General features: G+C 38.7%; 2 protein-coding genes across 2 annotated transcripts in view; one reads left to right on the top strand and one right to left on the bottom strand.

The window, feature by feature from the left end:
• The window catches only part of LRRTM3 (leucine rich repeat transmembrane neuronal 3), a 186,900-nt gene extending 174,662 nt beyond the window's left edge, over window positions 1-12,238 (top strand). The window contains exon 3 of the mRNA XM_038743932.1: window positions 11,871-12,238. Coding sequence (XP_038599860.1) covers window positions 11,871-12,089 — 219 coding nt within the window. The 3' untranslated portion in view covers window positions 12,090-12,238. The remainder of the gene's footprint in view (window positions 1-11,870) is intronic.
• The window catches only part of CTNNA3 (catenin alpha 3), a 1,398,597-nt gene that overhangs the window by 1,000,779 nt on the left and 378,065 nt on the right, over window positions 1-19,753 (bottom strand). The gene's annotated exons all lie outside the window — the stretch shown is intronic.

The following is a 19,753-nucleotide window of genomic DNA, read 5'->3' as shown; positions in this document are numbered from 1 at the left end:
GTACTAAGCACTTGGGAAGTATAAGTTGGCAACATATAGAGATGGTCCCTACCCAACAGTGGGCTCACAGTCTAGAAGGGGGAGACAGAGAACAAAACCAAACATATTAACAAAATAAAATAAATTGAATAGATATGTACAAGTAAAATAAATAGAGTAATAACTATGTACAATCATATATACATATATACAGGTGCTGTGGAGAAGGGAAGGAGGCAAGACGAGGGGGATGGAGAGGGGGACGAGGGGGAGAGCATATGAGCTTGTATAATGAGCAAGCCTGGTCTCTTTCAACGAATAGAGCCTATCTGGCAGGTTGATAGGTGTCATTAGAGAAGCAGCGTGGCTCAGTTGCAAGAGCCCGGATTTGGGAGTCAGAGGTTGTGGGTTCTAATGCCGCCTCTGCCACTTGTCTGCAGTGTGACTTTGGGAAAGTCACTTAACTTCTCTTTGCCTCAGCTACATCATCTGTAAAATGGAGATTAAGACTGTGAGCCCCATGTGGGACAAGCTGATTACCTTGTATCCCTCTGCGCTTAGAACAGTGCTTAGCAGATAGTAAGTGCTTACCAAATGTCATCATTATTATTTAAATTTCATATATAGGCAGCTCTTTCCTCACCCTGGTACCTTAATTATATTTACTTTAATAAAGTATATTTACTTTTTAATGTTCACTTTATTTACTATAAGAAAGCACATTGGTTTTCTGAAAGGACCAAATGTGTTTCCCCATAAGTCTAGGAGAGGGCTCCTTATGACTGATCAACTCTCAGTCACTCTGAACTCCCATTTCTGGAATCCAGGATTTCATCCAAGCCAGGGAGAAAGCCAAGGGAGAGAGGGTCGGGGGTGGAGGGGGAGAACACTCTGCAGAAGGTCAGTATCCACCCAAGATGAAACAATTTGCCATCACGGTCGCTGACTTTCTTCTAAGAACTCATTATGTTGGGCTGATTTTCAATTATGAATATGTACATAAGTCCTGTGTGTCTTGAAGATGGGGTGAATGTCAAGTGCTTAAAGGGTACAGATCCAAGTTCATAGATGACACAGAAAGGAAAGGGAGAAGGGGAAATGAGGGCTTAGTTGGGGAAGGCCTCCTGATTGATTGATTGATTGACTTAGCAAAAGCCAATCAGGGGAGGCAGTGTGAAGATAGAGGCAGAGTGAGGACTGAAAACAACCAATTTTATCCCCCTACTCCAGCCAGGGTGGCGGTTTTGTTTTGGTGGAATACAAGTTTATAAGGTGACCAAAAGCCTGTCATTACAAGGGAGCCAATTCTTTGAAAAATGCCAGTATACCAGGTATCTTCAAACAGTAGTAACTTGGGGAAGGACCAAGGCTCCAGTGAGGAGAGAAACTGAACCTCCCAAGGAAGCCTGGATCCAGCAGGAGGAGGACACACTTCTTACAATGAGCAGGAGGAAAATGAAGTGAGCTGGTTTGATTTCACCAGGGAGGAATTGAATCTGCACAAGCTGGGGTCAGGGGTTGGAGGGAAGAATGAAGCTTGTTGGAAGCCCACTTGTCTGCTACGTGACTTTGTGCAAGTCACAACTTCTCAGTGCCTCAGTTCCATCATCAGTAAAATGGGAACTAAGACACTGTGGGACATTGGGCTGTGTCCAAACAGATTAACTTGTATCTACCCCAGTGTAAGCTTAGTATAGTGCCTGGCACATAGTAAGCACTTAACAAATGCCATTAAAAAAAGGGAAATGAGATGTCAGAAGTGAGTTCACCATTCTCCAGAGGTGTCAGATAAAGATGGTAATTCACAGTGGGCCCCTCCAATAGTTTGTCCAATACTATGTATCACAGTTGAACAAAGGGGTGAAATTCAGTTCAGAGCTCTAACAATGTTGAAGGCTGAAAACATCTCAACATTGGTAGGTGGATTTCAACCTCACAGTCCTAAAGGACACAAAATAGAAATCTTCTAATCTATCATTATTACAGGGCCCTTCAAGTGAACTACACTAACCGAGACGAAAAGCAGAGTTAGACTTCCTAAACTAAGTAGGAACTGTAGCCTGTAGCAAAATAGTGGATAGAAACAGATTTGTAAACACAGTGGCAAGATTAGTCGGGCCTTTGAGACTTAAGCTCAATTAGGGACCCATCTCTTCACCTGGAAACTCGATCAATTTAGCAGGCATCTAGCTGTGGGGAAAGATCTGCATGTAAATGCACACAGTTCGGGCCATTTTGTTTTGCCTAAATAAAGCAAAAGCATTACATTTCACTGGAAAGATGAAAATAAAGCTGAAGCTATTCCTGAACGGCCTAGGGAATAGTACATTGCTGAGAGCAGGATTTCCTGGTAAGTAGGAGAAATGCTCACTGAAAAGAAGAATAGGGAGAATTTGGCAAAGCAGATGCAGAATGCAACAGGAGATAAGAACAATTCAAAAATGCTGAAGAATATTCAGAAAAATTACTCAAATCTAGAAGATTTTTTTTTCTTCCAGACTAGAGTGACTCATTTTGGAATGAGAATCAAAAGTGGACAGTCCAGATGATGTTGCCTGCAAGCACTTTCTAGCATTTGCTTCACTGAAGAAGCCAGGTAGTAATAGTCCTTCACAGATCAATTCTACAGGATTTTACTCTTTCGAAAGGTGCAGTCCATACCTCAAATTCAAGCTTGGAGTTCAGAATATTAATCCAAGACTCAGAACTCAGATTTAGAGAAACCTTCTGAAATTTAGTGAGAATCTACTATTTCTTGTCCATAGTATATATTTCCATACTGAAGCCGCACACAAATCGATCTTCTGGGACTTTCAGATGTAGCACTTTTTTCCAGTGAGGGAAGCCACATCGGACAGTTTCATATTATGTGGTCAACAGTGAGACAGATGAAAGCAAGGTACAGTGAGTAGACGGATGTTAGGGGAGCAAAGTGTGTTTGTAGGGGAGACACTATCTAACCTTGGCGTCACTGGTACGTACTCACTCTCCTGATTCTCCTCCTATCTCTTCTGCTCAGTCTCAATCTCTTTCACAGGCTCTGCCCCTGCCTCCAACCCACTAACTGTGGGAGTCCCTCAAGGCCTATTCTCCATTTACACCCACTCCCTTGGAGAACTCATTCACTCCCATGACTTCAACTGTGTCCAACCCAATTATCTTATATCTACCCCAGCTCTAAATATAGTGCCTGGCACGTGGGAAACACTTAAAAAATACCATAGTTATTATTATTACAATGGAGTTGGAAAACACTTTCCCTGCACACAAGGAGCTTAGAGTCTAGAAAGAGACAGGCATTAAAGTGAATTACCGATACATAATCTATTTTATTCCTATCGCAGGAAAAGGGAGTCCTTCTTAAATAAATCCAATGGATTTTTCCAGTTAATCCTATAAACTATGAAGAAGAGTCTCAGCACCACAAAGGATTTTGCAGTGCTCTAATGAACACTGAAGATAATCATGTCTGAGTTTTAAAGGAAAACACAAGAGGGTATGACACATCATGTTGTACCCACAAAGATCAAAATGATAGCTAAAGCATTTTTGAGACTCATTGACTTAATAAACCAAACACTTTAATTATAAGTTTCATCTTTCTCTGGAATAAGTAGAACTCTTCAAACCCACCTTACACGTGGAAAGACACCTTAGGGTTCCATCTGTTGTGCAAAAATATGTTTTTATCCTATATTTTTTCCTGTAACTATGCCTATATTGCACTATTCAACATAGTATTAGGTGACACCACTAGTGAGTGAGTGTGTATATATGTGTGTGTGTGTGTGAACTCTCAGGTGTGACTATCGTTTCCAAGTGCCTTTTTATAAAGATCACTTGTCACGGGACATTCACAGTGCTTATGAATGTGACTTTTGGTTTTTTGCCCCTTCGGTTGACGGTTTTGTTCAAAAAGACCTCCACGTCTTTGGTAGTTGCCTACAGAACCTGGTCTGTCTGCTGCTTCCTGAGATCTTCACACTCCAGATTGCCGATGTAGGACCTAAGGACACAATTCATTTGCCCAAGCTCTTCTAAACAGTGCAGAAGAATTCTGAAACCCTTAAGGGACAGTACAAACTATTCAGAATGTTTAGTGTAGAATGGCGTACTGCATGTGCCAAGATAGAATGAGTTTCCATTGAATAAGGAATGTATAAAATTCCATTCCTTGTTGAACCTGGACTTCTGTATTGTCTGAAAATGGAGTTGGAATAACGAGTCATATTAGTCTTAAATTAAGAACCACTTATAGTCCATTCTTTATACTAAAAAAGTACATCAGTGATATAGCCAACTGGTCTTTCACATGATCAGAAGACATTCAAATCTTCAAAAATCAGGAAGCCTCTGGCAATGATTTGGAAAATGATAGGTTTTAAGTTTATTTCATATTCCACTTCCACTTCCCCCTGAAGGATTTGAATTCTTGAGTCTGTCAGTAAAATCTATGTGGACGATGCATTCAAAAGCAAGTAAGATGTTTTAAACAAATACACAAATCTACCTACTTGGTTTGTATGCATTGCTAAATTAGAGCAGAGTAATTATAAAAATACCATGGTATAGACCATACCTACTTTTCTTGTTTTAAGACATCAATGAGTAAATCATTAAACGAAATGAATGGTGTGTTAGATAACTGACTACATATAAAGGTATACAAAAGAAATTATATTCAACAAAGATGTACTTTGGGGAAGCAGCGTGGCTCAGTGGAAAGAGCACAGGCTTTGGAGTCAGAGGCCATGGGTTCAAATCCTTGCTCCGCCACTTGTCAGCTGTGTGACTTTGGGCAAGTCACTTCACTTCTCCGGGCCTCAGTTCCCTCATCTGTAAAATGGGTATGAAGACTGTGAGCCTCTTGTGGGACAACCTGATTACCTTGCATCAACTCCAGCACTTAGAACAGTGCTTTGCACATAGTAAGCGCTTAACAAATACCAGCATTTTTATTATTATTACTTGGAAAATTTACATTAAATAAATGTACATAAGGAAATAATTACTTTGCAATCATTCTCTAGATCACTTTCTGCAAGAAATATGAAATATTATTTTACATTCAAGGCAGTGAATTAGCTGACAATTAATTTTTGCCTCTAGGAGAAACTAGTTTATTTTTCCCGTGTTTCAAATCGAGTACAGAGCAAACTAACTATGGATAATTAAATCAACAATAATCTATTAAGTGAAACAATTTTTAAAAGCTCCATTGAAGAAAATATTGCTATCTAAAGATTCATTGCTCCAAGGTTTTGCATTTCTTGAGGATAAAAAAAAATTTCTGCTATATAATCTCTGATTAAACTAGTTTTGGAATGACATTTCCTGTCCTTGAGACAGTTTTGTCATTTCTAATCAGAGATGTTTGAACTCTCCTAAAAGATATATTTCAGTTATTTCTCACTTACTGATTGGAGTAGTCAAACTTGGGATATGAGCTTTATTTAACCCATATGCAATATGTGTTAAAATACTCATTTCATTAAACTTCTCAAAAATGAAGTCTGTTTCAAGAGCTGTTGCTTTTGGTAGTAACAGTAAGTATGAATTTGAAATGTACAAAAATAAGTCTATTCACAAACATCTTATATAGTCCATCTTTATAATATTTTTTTTAAATGTAAGTGGCTGTCCCAAATAGAAGTTCTTAAACACTCAGCCTAATTTTCTTGCACAATCATCACACAGCAGACAAGTGGCGAAGCTGGGATTAGAACCCATGTCCTCTGATTCCCAAGCCCATGCTCTTTCCACTAAGCCATGCTGCTTCTCTGCATGCCTCTAGGGTGAGGAGATTACTGCCCAAATGCTGATTATGATATTTATGAAGTGGAATAGATGCAAAATCATCAGGTCAGGAACAGTTATTGCCCAAGTTCCAAAAGGCTCACAATCTAAGAGGTAGGGAGAGGCAGATATTTTACAGAGGAAAGGTCACAGAGAGGTAAAGCAACTTGCCTAGAATTACAGAGCTGGAATTTGAACTCAGGTCTCCTGAATCCCACACCCATGTTTTTTCACTCGATATTCCAAGCGACAAGTTTCATGAGATAAAAAGGCACAGGGGCCCACTGGACATCTAGGGAGAGGATAACTCATCTAGAAATGTCTGATTTCTGAAAACTGAACTTTTGAAGTACTCAGGGAAATGTCAATCCCTAGCAATATAAATTATAAAACTAATAACTGTGTCAAGAATTGCTTTGCTTTCTCAGAAATTTGTACAGCTGGTCATTGAACATTCTTGTAAAAACTCTGGAAAGGAAAGCACATAGTCACTAAAACACCCTTCCATCTTACCTCTCTGATTTCCTGCTACAACCTAGCTTGCTCACTTCACTCCTCTTCTCTAATGCCAACCTACTCACTGTACCTTTATCTCATCTATTCTGCCAATGAGCTCTTGTCTACGTCCTGCTTTTGGCTCTCCTTCATATCTGACAGATGATCATCATCATCATCATCATCATCAATCGTATTTATTGAGCGCTTACTATGTGCAGAGCACTGTACTAAGCGCTTGGGAAGTACAAATTGGCAACATATAGAGACAGTCCCTACCCAACAGTGGGCTCACAGTCTAAAAGGGGGAGACAGAGAACAAAACCAAACATACTAACAAAATAAAATAAATAGAATAGATATGTACAAATAAAATAAATAAATAGAGTAAAAAATATGTACAAACATATATACATATATACAGGTGCTGTGGGGAAGGGAAGGAGGTAAGATGGGGGGATGGAGAGGGGGACGAGGGGGAGAGGAAGGAAGGGGCTCAGTCTGGGAAGGCCTCCTGGAGGAGGTGAGCTCTCAGCAGGGCCTTGAAGGGAGGAAGAGAGCTAGCTTGGCGGATGGGCAGAGGGAGGGCATTCCAGGCCCGGGGGATGACATGGGCCGGGGGTCGATGGCGGGACAGGCGAGAGCGAGATACGGTGAGGAGATCAGCGGTGGAGGAGCGGAGGGTGCCGACTGGGCTGTAGAAGGAGAGAAGGGAGGTGAGGTAGGAGGGGGCGAGGTGATGTACAGCCTTGAAGCCCAGGGTGAGGAGTTTCTGCCTGATGCGCAGATTGATTGGTAGCCACTGGAGATTTTTGAGGAGGGGAGTGATATGCCCAGAGCGTTTCTGGACAAAGATAATCCAAGAAGCAGCATGAAGTATGGATTGAAGTGGGGAGAGACACAAGGATGGGAGATCAGAGAGATCATTCTCCTCTCCTTGAGGGCCTTCTTAAAAATCACATCTCCTCCAAGAGACTAAGCCCACATTTCCCTTACTACTTCTCCCTTCTGCATCACCTTTGCACTAGGATCTGTACACTTTATTCACCCCACCAGTCTCACAATACTTATATATTTTAATATATGTCTTTCCCTCAGGACTGTAAACTCCTTGTGGGCAGGGAATGTGTCTACCAACCCTGTTATACTGTACTCCCCCAAGAGCTTAGGTCATCATCAATCGTATTTATTGAGCGCTTACTGTGTGCAGAGCACTGTACTAGGTCAGTGCTCTGCACACAGTAAGCACTCAGTAAATACAGTTGGTTGATTGACTGAAAGATGATTAATTCTTAGGCTCTCCTTTTCAGATCCTATGCCACTTAGTGATAAATTATTCCCACATAGAAAGGCAAACTGACCCATTTTGTTGTGCACAGTCCCCTGTGGGTTTAGGCAGGCTAGCTCACAACTACTACATAAATTCTGTGGGCATCCAAAGTCAGACCAGCAGTTGAACATTTCTGAGGATTCTACCGGACACCCAACTGTCACTCTGGCCAATCAATCAAGCCATAGTATCTACTAAATGCCTAGAACAGAGCACCGAACCGGAGGCAGTGAAGTGGGTACGAATTGCATAAGAGGTGTTTGGATGGTGAATGTGTCTGTGCATCCTATCAAATCTACCAATTCTTAGTAAAAGGGGTTGAACTACGTACAACACAACATGGCACCGTGTCCCCTATGACTGACATCTGCCAGTCATATGATGCAATCTGACGCTGGCCTGGTACCCTCCATGCTCATGAGTTCCTAGTGGATGGTCTACTCCCCAGCTGTGCCAAAATGGCCTCTCTGTCCCATGGAGGGGCAGCAACCCCAGGGATGGGAATACAGAGGAAAATGCCTGGGGAGGGGTATGGATCCCTCCGGAGGAATTGGAATAGAGCTGCTTCAGTTTGCATCATTTCCCCCCAGATCCACTCTCTGCCCCATAATCCACACACGTCTCCAGACAAGACCCTCATTATGGTCTTCCTCTCCGAAAGAAAGTCCTGCCTCCCTCTTCCCCGTGTCTCCTTCTGGTTGCAAGATTGGACAACTTCATAATTGAAAGCATAAAAACAAGTGATCAGGATCATTCGGTGGATCATCTTAAAGGATTTCACCTGATTAATGTTTCATAGTGCAAAATGTGCCAATCTGCTGTGAATGGCACTAAGCGCTTCAGAGAGGTCATGACATCTCTTCCTCTGAGAAAGGTTTCACAGGCAGTCTAGGTTGCCATTTTCTTGCTCATACAACAACTTCCTTCCAAAACTAGGCATAATTTGCACAGAATACTTGTAATCTCCCCTGCATTTCATGGGGCTTTGGGAGAGTTGGATAGCTTCAGGTAATAAATTATTTAATATTGCTAGGAGACCTGTGGGCATCCCAAAACAAAGTCCCTCTAAAAGAATCAGATTTCTCATTTCTCACGTGTTATTTTGGAGGCAGTGCATCTACATATTTTTTTGAAAACTTGCTTCTTTACAGACTTTTACCCAATGTTACAGTGAACATGAGGTTTAAAATTAAGGTCTTACTTCCCTTTCCAGTTGCTACTTTTGTTTCTCCATGATTTATGAGATGTGAATAGTCATGAGTAAAGCTTATTTTTAAAGTTATGATTTGTGTTAAATAGTTTCTAGCCACTCAATTAGGAGGAACAATAAAAGTATGGTGTACCTTACAACAGGTGTTTTTATTTAAAGGGAAGACCTCTTCACTCAAGTAAATACTGAATCCCAATGAAACACAGAAAAATAGAAATTGAGATAATTGACCTGTGCAATTTGAATGGAATAGCTCCTTATTTTTCACTGCACTAAATATGAGATTATTTTTTTGTGGGCAGGGAATATGTCTACCAACTGTGTTATACTGTAGTACTTAATACAGTGCTGTGCACTCAGTAAGTGCTCAATGAATACCATTGATGATTAATTCTTTAGTATTGTGAATGATGTATTAGTTCATCACTGCAGGACTTCATGGAATAAAGGGGGTGCAAATCCCAGATATCATCACTACGCTCTAGTTTATAACATCTTTACTCCACAAAACCTGGTGTTCTTGGATTTTGCACATGTCAAAATATGACAGAATGGAGCTTGATATCTTCACAGTTCATCGAAAGGTTTGTCTTAAACCCATTAAAAACTAGTTCATGATTTATAAGAATAATTTTAAAGACCTTCAAAGTTATTTAAATAATTTATCACGGTAAGTTCACTTACATTGATAAGTTGTATGTCCTGAAGTGTATCGTACTAATGAAAACATCATTTCAGAATTTGTGTCATTCCTAAAATTCCTTTATAAAAAATATCCAACCCCACATAACATGCTTAGGACATATGAATGTAAACACTGGATCAACAATTATTTCATTGGTTGGCTAGTTTGGTAATCAAAACAATAGAGCCATTTGTGGGGGGATTTTAGTTTGTTTCTTTTTGGTTCAGGACAGCACCAACTTCTGAGTATAAACTCTGCCATATGATTTTACATGTGTACTTATAAAATTATAAAATTTGATGGATTTCAGCAGCAGGAAATTTCAGGTGGCAATTTTTATTACTAAAATAAAATTTTCAGTGTTTTTCATGAAACATCATTATAATTTCTGAAACAAACCAAAAATAGTGTTTAGGATCCTGTACCTATAACCCTTAATATCCTTCAGGGACTGATTTTCCTGAGGTAAATGTAAAACTAATTAATTTAAATGATAAACCTGTTCTTTCTTCTAAAACCTAGATTTATCCACAATGTACGAATCGTTTCATGTAATGATAAAGTGTAGGTCTCCAACCAATTAATCTGTTACTACAAAAACATCCATTCATTTTGAATGAACATGTACTACACATTTGGGGGAGTGAAGCTCATAATGTATCATTAGGCATGTTCTTCATGATCTGTCTAATAGCATTTACCATTCCAAAAATAATAGTCTACTTCTTCACATATAATATAAATTAAAGAGATCCACCTTTACCCAGCAATTATCACAACTGTTTCCTTGAAATACTGCATTATTATTTCTCTCTGATGAAGACTTAAATCTACAGTTGTCCTAAATTTTAAGACCACAATCATCTAATAAGCTATAAACAAGCTCAGAGAACTAAAAAGAATTGGCCCACAGATATGTGTTGGGGGTGGTAGGGAGACTACTTTGTATGGGGAGGAGGGCAGTGTACATGGATAGAAAATAATGGGAAAGTGAGTTCTAATTTATCTTTCCATCTGTGTAACTCTGGATTATAATTTCGGATTGGGTTACTGGGGTCTTGAGTTTGGTGGTCATTAAGAAGGGGCTGTTTTTACCAAACCACCACCTATTTTAGGAATGTTTGCAATTTCTAGCCAAGAAACTTTTTGACCAAAATCTGGGGGCGATTACATTACAAAAGCAGTGATGAAATCCAAGGGTTTTGGTTCAAGGATCTATGAATGACACTTAATATCCTCAAATTTACTCACAAGATTATATTGTTATAAATTTTGTCACAAAGAGTCAAGTAAGTGTACTGACCCTATTTGCTTTGTAAATAGATCAATTCTCCTCCTTCTCCTGCCCTCAGTCACCTCTCCAATCCTCAAAACGTTCCTAGAGCTTTTGCTTCCATTGACACTACAAATAGTCTCTAGCCCTTAATGTTTCCTCCAGAAAAATTATCTTCAGGCATTTTACTTCACACCAGATTCCTTCCCAGCCTCTGGTATTCTCCTAAGAGTTCCTGAACTACTGTTTGAGACATATTGATTAGAATTAAAGTCCTACATCAACGACAAATTCACTGAAAATTCAAGATTCTGATAGAGAATCCGAAGAAATCATATCCTCAATCCTAACCTCTCCCCACTTAAGTATGTTTTCAATGTCAAAGAAAACATTCTCTCACTTTTTTCATGGTATTTGTGAAGCACTTACTACAGTGCCTGGCAGATAGTAAGTGCGGGGCTAGATGCTAACTAAGCAGGTTGGACACAGTCCAAGTCCCACATGGGGCTCACAGACTTAATTTCCATTTTACAGATTAGGCAACAGAGGCACAGAGAAGTCGTGACTTGCCCAAGGTCTCACAGAAGACAGGTTACTGAGTCAGGATTGGAAACCAGGTCTTCTGACGACCAGGCCCACACTCTTACCACTAGGCCAAGCTGCTTCATCTTCCAATTATTTTGTAACTGTATTTTCTGGATCACATACTAAGTGGGCTAATCATTTTCCATTTGCCTTACAGCTTTAGACAGTTTTGTCCCAGGTGAACCAAATTTTCCCAATCAATGGTATTTACTGGATATTTACTATGTGCAGAGCACTGTAGCAGTCGATTGGGAATATACCAAAGGGTTGGCAGATGTGATCCCTGCCCACAAGGGGTTTACGGTCACATATCATTTGGGCCAAGAACCCACACTGGGGATGGTGTCAGCCGTAATGTCAGAATTGCTTGGGAGACCTTGATTAGCATGTGTCCACATTAGGTCTAACTCACACTAGCACTAACACAGCCTTCAATTTCATGACCACCAAATTCAGAACCTCAAAGTTGTCTGTCCTTTGATAACTAACTATTCTGTATATCCCTTTTTTTCTCCAGATACCTTTATCCATGAACGTGTCAACCTTTCTTGCATATGACCAACCCACAATAAGTTATTGTGGGGTGCATCATGAACTTCTCTCGCATAAGCCCTTTGAATCAAATGCACAGGAAGAGACGATGGAAACACACCTAGAGACTGATCTGAATCTGAGCACAATAACAACATCAGCCCGAATCAGTGAGCTTAATCAGCAGATGGCTTCATTGACCTAAATAACAGGAGAGGGTTGCCACCAAACTCTGTGTAACCCGATGGACCCAATGAGGAAGACTTTGTCTCGTGTGGATTCTAAAATGTCCTGTTCTAATAAAATGAAAAAGAACCAAGAGTGGTACATGAAATAAAGAAGACGTGAATTGTTTCAAGTCTACAATTTGTAATTAAGTTGTGCAGTATTTTTTGACTTAAAGAATATGACCCTGGGGGAAAAAAAATGAATCTTTTTTCAAAGCTCATCCTACCTACCTGTAAAAACTGTACAGACCTAATGTATTTTTCATATTGTAAAGTTTCAATTATTAAGAACTGGTATGTACAGTACCATAATTTAATTACGGTTTGCTTTACAGATTTCAGTTTCTAAAATTTGAAATTAACAAAAATTATTTCTTGTGTTACTCAGTCACTCAGTTTTGTAGGGATTGTTTTCTTACTGCTTTTGTGCCCAGAAAACTTTACTCTGAAATTCTGTGCTGTGTGAAATATGCACGATTTTTATCATGCTTACTGCATAGAATTTTATCTACTTGTTCCAGAAATAATCCATTAACCAAAAAAAAGATTTAATTGCTGAGACTTCAAAGAGATTCTTCAATTACATGAGAAGTTTTTCTTATAAATGAAAAAAATTCAGTTTTTTTTAACAATTCTCAGATTTAACTGTTGCCTTGAATTACAGCCTAGTTTCTAAGCAGTGAAATGTAATGATAAAGAGGGATATTTTAAAAACACACTTCTGAATGAATGACTCATTATTTTATTCTTTTATTCTTTTGAGTAATAGGGAATTGAGGATGGGGAAAAAAATCAGTGGACAAACCATTACTGGAAACAAAGGCAGTAACCACAGCAACAGATTTTCTCATAACAGACATAGGGCAGATGTCAGTGACAACGGAAAAGTCTTTTTAAACCTATTGTTTCACTGGATAGGGTGAGAGGGTAGTTATTATTGTACAGTAGCTTTTTGTCTTCTAATTAACCCAATGTGGTGCTCTAAAAATAGTCAGGCAGTGCAGATGCGTCTGATTTTTCATACAAATTTTTAGTGTATTACCACAATTCAGGAACACCACCCAGGTGAAGCACCAAATTTTTAATGCACTTGCTTTCTGCACGAACCTCAACTATTCCATATTGAAAATCCCTGGCACTATAGCAGATACATAAGCTCTGATGGAGTACTTACTTTGTCAATGAAAGTGGCATTCAACCAGATTGGCATTTTAAAAATAGGTCCGGTTAAAACCTTAGCAGTACAGTGCTTCTAGTTTCTTTACAAAGTTAACTGAAAAAATTTTGACCCACTACTGAGCTGAAACATAGTGATGATACTACAGGTTTAGAGCAAATGAAATTAAGAAAACCTGACTTTACATATAAAAAACTTTATTAATCAGCATTTGAATGACTAATTTCTTTGCTCAGATTATGTGCAATATTTTTTTAAACCCATGTATGGGGTATATATATACACCACACTTAAAAACTTCAAAGTTTCTAAGAATACCATATGAAGAGTAAGGTCATTTTATAGTCTGTGAAAATGAAAACAATTTCAAACTTAAATGTCAGCCAACTAAGGGGAAATAACTAGAAACACTTGGTTTTCTAACAATCAAAGGAAAGCTCTTTCTCAAATTTTTCTTTTCTTTCAAAAAACACTATAAAGCCACAAGTATAGTTTCCCGGATGCTTATTGTACCATATTTCAAAATATCTCCAAGGGGACTGAATTTTTAAAAATGCAGTTCATATGGTTGTGAAAAAATACATGAGGCAGGTGTGAAGAGAGAGAATGTTAAAGAAGGAATCTGCATTTAGTATTTTAAGTGAAACAAAATGTCAAACTAGAGTACCTTGTATCAGTTATTTATTTAGCATCCCATATTTTGTAACATATTTTGCATAAATTATTTCCTATTCAAATATTTAATTTGTCATTTTAAGTCTCATATTTTTCTTCCTTATTTTAATTTTCTTTGCTGCATTTACATGTTTTCAGAAATTTCTTTAACCGACATTTGCAGTTTTATTTTGTGTTGCCTAGAGCAGGAAAAACAAGATTTATAAAATGCTTACATATTCATAATTGAACACCGAAAAATAAGAGCCTGGTGGTTTCTACAATTCAAAAAATGAATTTCCTTTCTAAGCAGATATTTGGGGGCAGAAAATTATTCCTCACAGGACTAGTCCATGAGATATTTCAAAAGATTTATTTTATTAGGATAAGCACCTCATAATCCTGTGTACATTTTTAGAATGAAAACTTCTTAAAGAAGGAAAATGTCTTTTACCAAAATTGTAACTTCAATCAATCAATCGTATTTATTGAGCGCTTAGTGTGTGCAGAGCACTGTACTAAGCGCTTGGGAAGTACAAGTTGGCAACATATAGAGACAGTTCCTACCCAACAGTGGGCTCACAGTCTAACTTCCATGTTACAGTTTAATGCTTAAAATGTATATACTCAACTTGTCTATATTGTCTATTAGACAATATAAATAGAAAGTTCAGTTAACATAGATGGGATTTCATTGTCACTGTCATCATCACAAATGACAACAGCTATGCCTATAAGTATATATCTGTGTATATATCTATAGATATACAGATATATAGATATATACACTGAAAAGACAGAGATATAGGTTTATCCACCTATATATGTGTTTGTGTATATATATATATATATCAGACTATTTCCACAATCCTGACTTTCTTCGACACAGCTTGAAGTAAGAATAGACTGACATCAAGTGATTTTTTTATAGAAGTTAGGTTTATCTTTTTCTTTTTAATCGTACTATATGGCATTGAAAATTTGTTAATAACATGTCCCACAGAGACCTGGATCCATTTTCTAAATCATATCTTAGAGTAATTCAGTTTTGGTACAGAGTCCTCAACTCCCCAAAGATGCCTAGAGTCTTTCCATAGTGCTTTCATGTGATTCTCCATTCTGGGCCTGATCTCACCTATTCAGAAGTCATTCTGTGCCCGCTGAAGTCTGTATTCGGCCCCTGGGTTCCATAGCCAGTGTCCAGGCACAGGATAGTCTAATAAGCTGTGAATTCCCAAATGCTTAAGACCTCCTGAAAATGCGAAGAACAGGTGCTTGCATGCAGCAGGAACTGACTGGGGTCCCATGATTAGTTCATAAAAAGGGCTGTTATGTATGGCTGCTCTGCAATGCCTTTCCAGAGACTTGTCTGGCCGCTATAAAGGGGATCCCCACCGCCAGGCGCATCACCAGCTGCAGAAACCGGTAAGCATACAGGTGACCAGAAAGTCATAACCCAGAATCATTATTCCCCTGGTTTGGTGGAGAATTTCCAAAACATGGCTTTTATTAATGTCATGTTGTTCGCAGATTTTAATGCATAATATTAAAACAGACAGAAAGTCAATTAGCAAATTGTGACCGATATTCAAATTTTCCCTTATATTAATATTTAAAATTGGTAACATTTTGAAAATATTTTGCCCTCCTTGGTCTAATGGGATATTTTTAGGATACATGAATTAGCAGTACCTGTAAATATAAAAATTATGGAAACCAAAGCAGGATTCAGGAAACTATCATGGCTCACAGAATGGAAAAAGAAAGTACTTTCTGAATTACAGTTTTTATCAGCCATGGTACTTTAACTCTCAGTGTCTACAAAAAGAGGCAGATATCTCATATATGTTCACTCAGTACAAACAAGGAAATCTGCAGGTAATAAATTGTGCATTTAATTCAGAGTGTCAAAAAATTAACAAGTTTCACTGTGATAAAATCTATAAAATTCAAACTGAGTCTTGCAAAACAACTACCATTTTCTAAATACTTTGGTTCCTCAAGAAAGAATGATGATGGAAAACACCCATTACTTTTATATCTTAGCTATACCTTTTTCTCTAACCATAGCAACCTTTAAATTATTTGTAATGGTAGTGAAGGGAATGGATATGGCATCCTTCTGTGATCAGCATCAAAAGTTGAAATCATGACAACTAGCATGTTGGAAGAACCCTGTCTGTAACTCACAAGACATCCAACCGAGAAGATGTACCTATTTTGGTAATAGAAGCATAGCAGGGATAAGGAAACTCAGTGATCATGACTCCAGTCAAACAGCAGGGTGGATTTTAAAGGGAAAAACTCAGTAAGTGGCAAGATGTGTAGAGGAGATGATTTTTGAGGAGGTGGCTAAGCAATCATTATTAGAGGAATTGCAACTACCAGGTACTAAAAACAAGGTTGTTTGGAAAAGTCATAACCTAGAAAAGACTCCAGGATGGCATCTGACTTGGTGAGAGGACTTCATACCCTTCTTAAAAGCCAGGAATTTAAAATTCCCTACAGAGGGATGAAGGAGCAAGATTCTAGCCCCATTCCAGAGCTTCCTCACAGATGAGAATGATGAGAGTTGACTGGCAGCTGAGAGGGGATATGTCATGAGTCTCACTTCATTACCAAGAAAAATAAAATCTAAGCCCTGGAAGGAACCTCAAAAGATTAATTGGCCCACCCAGCTCTGCCTCTGGGCAGAGGAATGTCTAACAACCCAAGGAAGGTGGTTGTCTATTATTTTCTTAAAGAGCTTTCTCTCCTTTCCAATTCTCCTTCAGAGGCACTAATAAATGTCAAAGGGCCCCAAAGTGAGAAGAGAGAATGGGAAAGCAGTGCAGCTAATCTACCACAGTATTAGCAACCTGCAGATAGTAGACTGATACACACATTTTGTATTAATATCTACATTCCCTCCTCCTAACCACAGGGGACCAACACACTCACTTTACAAGACAGACAGGGTTAGCAGGTGCAGTCTGTGGTTACTGAACAAAACAATATCTGGGAGATCTTCTCACTCCATCATCTCACCCCTAAAGCTTTAAAACAAAAACCTACATACACCAGTATCCCCATAATGAACTTCTGGGGATGCAAATAGCACCAGCACCTTAGCAGCCGCCTTACGTTTAGCATCTCCATTTAAGGAATGCACAGTTCTCCCCAGATACTCAAGGAACTAGAAAAGGAGACCTGCCATCTCCAGTGTGTACACTGAAGTGGTTGTCTTTTTGGCCAGGTACACAGGGATTAAAATCTTTCCATTAGGAGTGTCACCTTCACATACAAAGGGGAGAGAGAGAGGGAGACAGAGTGAGAGAGAATGTGAGAGAGAATGAGAGAGAATGTGAGAGAATGTGAGAGAATGTGAGAGAGAGTGAATGAGATTCACACTAACTTGTGACCTAGTGAATCAAATTAAAAATTGCCTACATCTTCCAGTTGACATAACTCTTTCTATTTTATTTCATGATAACCCTTTTACTCTGAAGTACAGTGTTGGGGTTAGCCAATAATGAACAACAGAAGGGAAGGTTTTCCACAATAGAGATGGTAAACACTTTTAAAACAAATTTGGAAAGAAGTGAAATGAACACCCAAACCACAGGATGGGCTTGATCATCATCATCATCATCATCAATCGTATTTATTGAGCGCTTACTGTGTGCAGAGCACTGTACTAAGCGCTTGGGAAGTACAAATTGGCAACACCTAGAGACAGTCCCTACCCAACAGTGGGCTCACAGTCTTGATTTCAACAAGTCCTCTACTTTGCCATTCCTTTTATAAATGTCCATTTCCTGAACCTGCCTGTGTTTACTTCTGTACTCTGAGAATGCATCAAGTTGCTGGGCATGGAATTTTCAGGTTGATTTTTGCACAAGTTTTGGGTTAATAATAGTCAAAGTAATTATGGTATTTGTTCCCTCTTCCCCTATGAATAGAACATATACTATCTTAGTATTTCCCTTGGGCCTGAGTGTTACAATTGCCATCACAGAAGCAGCATGACCTAGTGGAAAGAGTATAGGGCTGGAAATCAGAGGATCTGGCTTCTAATCGTGGCTCCGTCACTTGCCTGCTGTTTGACCTTGGGCAAATCTTAACCTCTTTGTGTCTCAGATCCTTCATCTGCAAAATAGGGATTCAATTTCTGTTCTCCCTCCTACTTAGACTGTGAGCCCCATGAGGGATCTGATTATCTTGCTTCTACCACAGTGCTTAGTACAGTGCTTGACATATAGTCATCACTTAACAAATAGCACTGTAATTATTAGCATGGATGGTCAACTGGTGGCTTGAGATATGGCCTAGTCACCCAAATTTTGGCCTGGATCTTTTGAAGAGATCATACTAGCCCTTAAAATATATAAAGTGATGGAACATGCAGGAGTAAGAATATCCCTCATTTCCTAAAACTAAAATTATTCAGGAAGAACTTGAATGCCCTTTGAAATACTTAAGCCTATAGCTCACAATTTTCAGACAGAAAGATTGTCATGGATGCTTGGGGCAAAATAAATGTTTGTTCAAAAACAAACTCAAGCGCTGTCTCCTGAAACATGCAAACATCCACTTCCAATTTTAACTGGAAAGAAAAGAGGATTTTTGTCATGATTTACATGTGGATCTCCTTCACTATTTTCTTACAAAACATAAGTTCCTCTATAAAACTGAATTAATAAACTCACAAGATTCTAATAGAACTCAGATTAAGAACGAGTGTTAAATAGCATGCCCTCATTAAACAATGCTAAGATTTTGAAAAGTAGAGGAAATTGTCTAAATTAGTGAAAAGTGATTGGCATTTTTTTCAATTCAGCAACTGCCATGTTGCCTTCAATAAATATTACTATTACAGTACTCTCTGGTTGAGTGCAGGGCAAGGAGTGCTAAATTTCGGGTTAGATTCCAGATGTCTTTAATAATCTATCTTTGTTAACCTATTGGTGAAGCATTATTTTGCTTGATGCTTTCTGCCAGTTATAGCCTAAACTAGGCTCTCTTGTACGAAACACGTATTAAGCATCTCCGTCTTTCTATTGAAGAATACCTTTCCGGTGGCAGCACAGTGGTAAAGAAAAAGAGGGAAACCAGATATTAAATAATCCCATATTCTGAATTACTTCTTGTTCAAATGCCATCAAGTCTTTTCCAACCCATAGAGACTCCATGGACACACCCTCTTCAGAACATCCTTTCTGTCATAAGGTCATTCTTTTATGTGTATCCATAGAGTTTTCTTGGTAAAAATACAGAAGTGGTTTACATTGCCTCCCTCCACGCAGTAGAAACTTGAGTCCCTGCCGTTGTCTTTGATTAACACTTTGATTACTTGATCATCTGCTTTTCCCATGCCACTGCTGCCCAGCACAGCTGAATCGATTTTTTCTGATGCTTATGAATTAGCAGGGTCCAAAATTCTGCATTTTCTACAATGTCACAGAATTATGTGAGGTGACTAGCTAGCATTGACAGTCAGTCACCAACAGAGCCCAAGGCTAAATTCAAAACTCTGGCTCTCAAAATTGATCTTTTTTTTTTTAATGAGAGCATCCACCCATCTAAGTTTAAGCCTCACTTAATGCAGTGAGGTGTTCAATGAGAAGAGAAACCAGGATGCCAAGGAGAGATTAACTGACAAGAAAGAAACCATAGTGGACACCTCTTAGCTTCACTGTTCTGCAGCACAATCCCTGAATGAAGACTAAATATGATTTCTGTCAGTGTTTACCATTGTGGGGAGGAGGGAAAATGCACTCATTTCATTTCTTCTCTAAATTCTGACTGAAATCAAGTCATTTTCTAGCTGCT

Source organism: Tachyglossus aculeatus, chromosome 3, assembly GCF_015852505.1.
Source record: "Tachyglossus aculeatus isolate mTacAcu1 chromosome 3, mTacAcu1.pri, whole genome shotgun sequence".
In the NCBI taxonomy this organism is placed as follows: domain Eukaryota; kingdom Metazoa; phylum Chordata; class Mammalia; order Monotremata; family Tachyglossidae; genus Tachyglossus; species Tachyglossus aculeatus.
The sequence above is the reverse complement of the archived record's forward strand: the minus strand, read 5'-3'. Positions and strand labels throughout refer to the sequence as shown.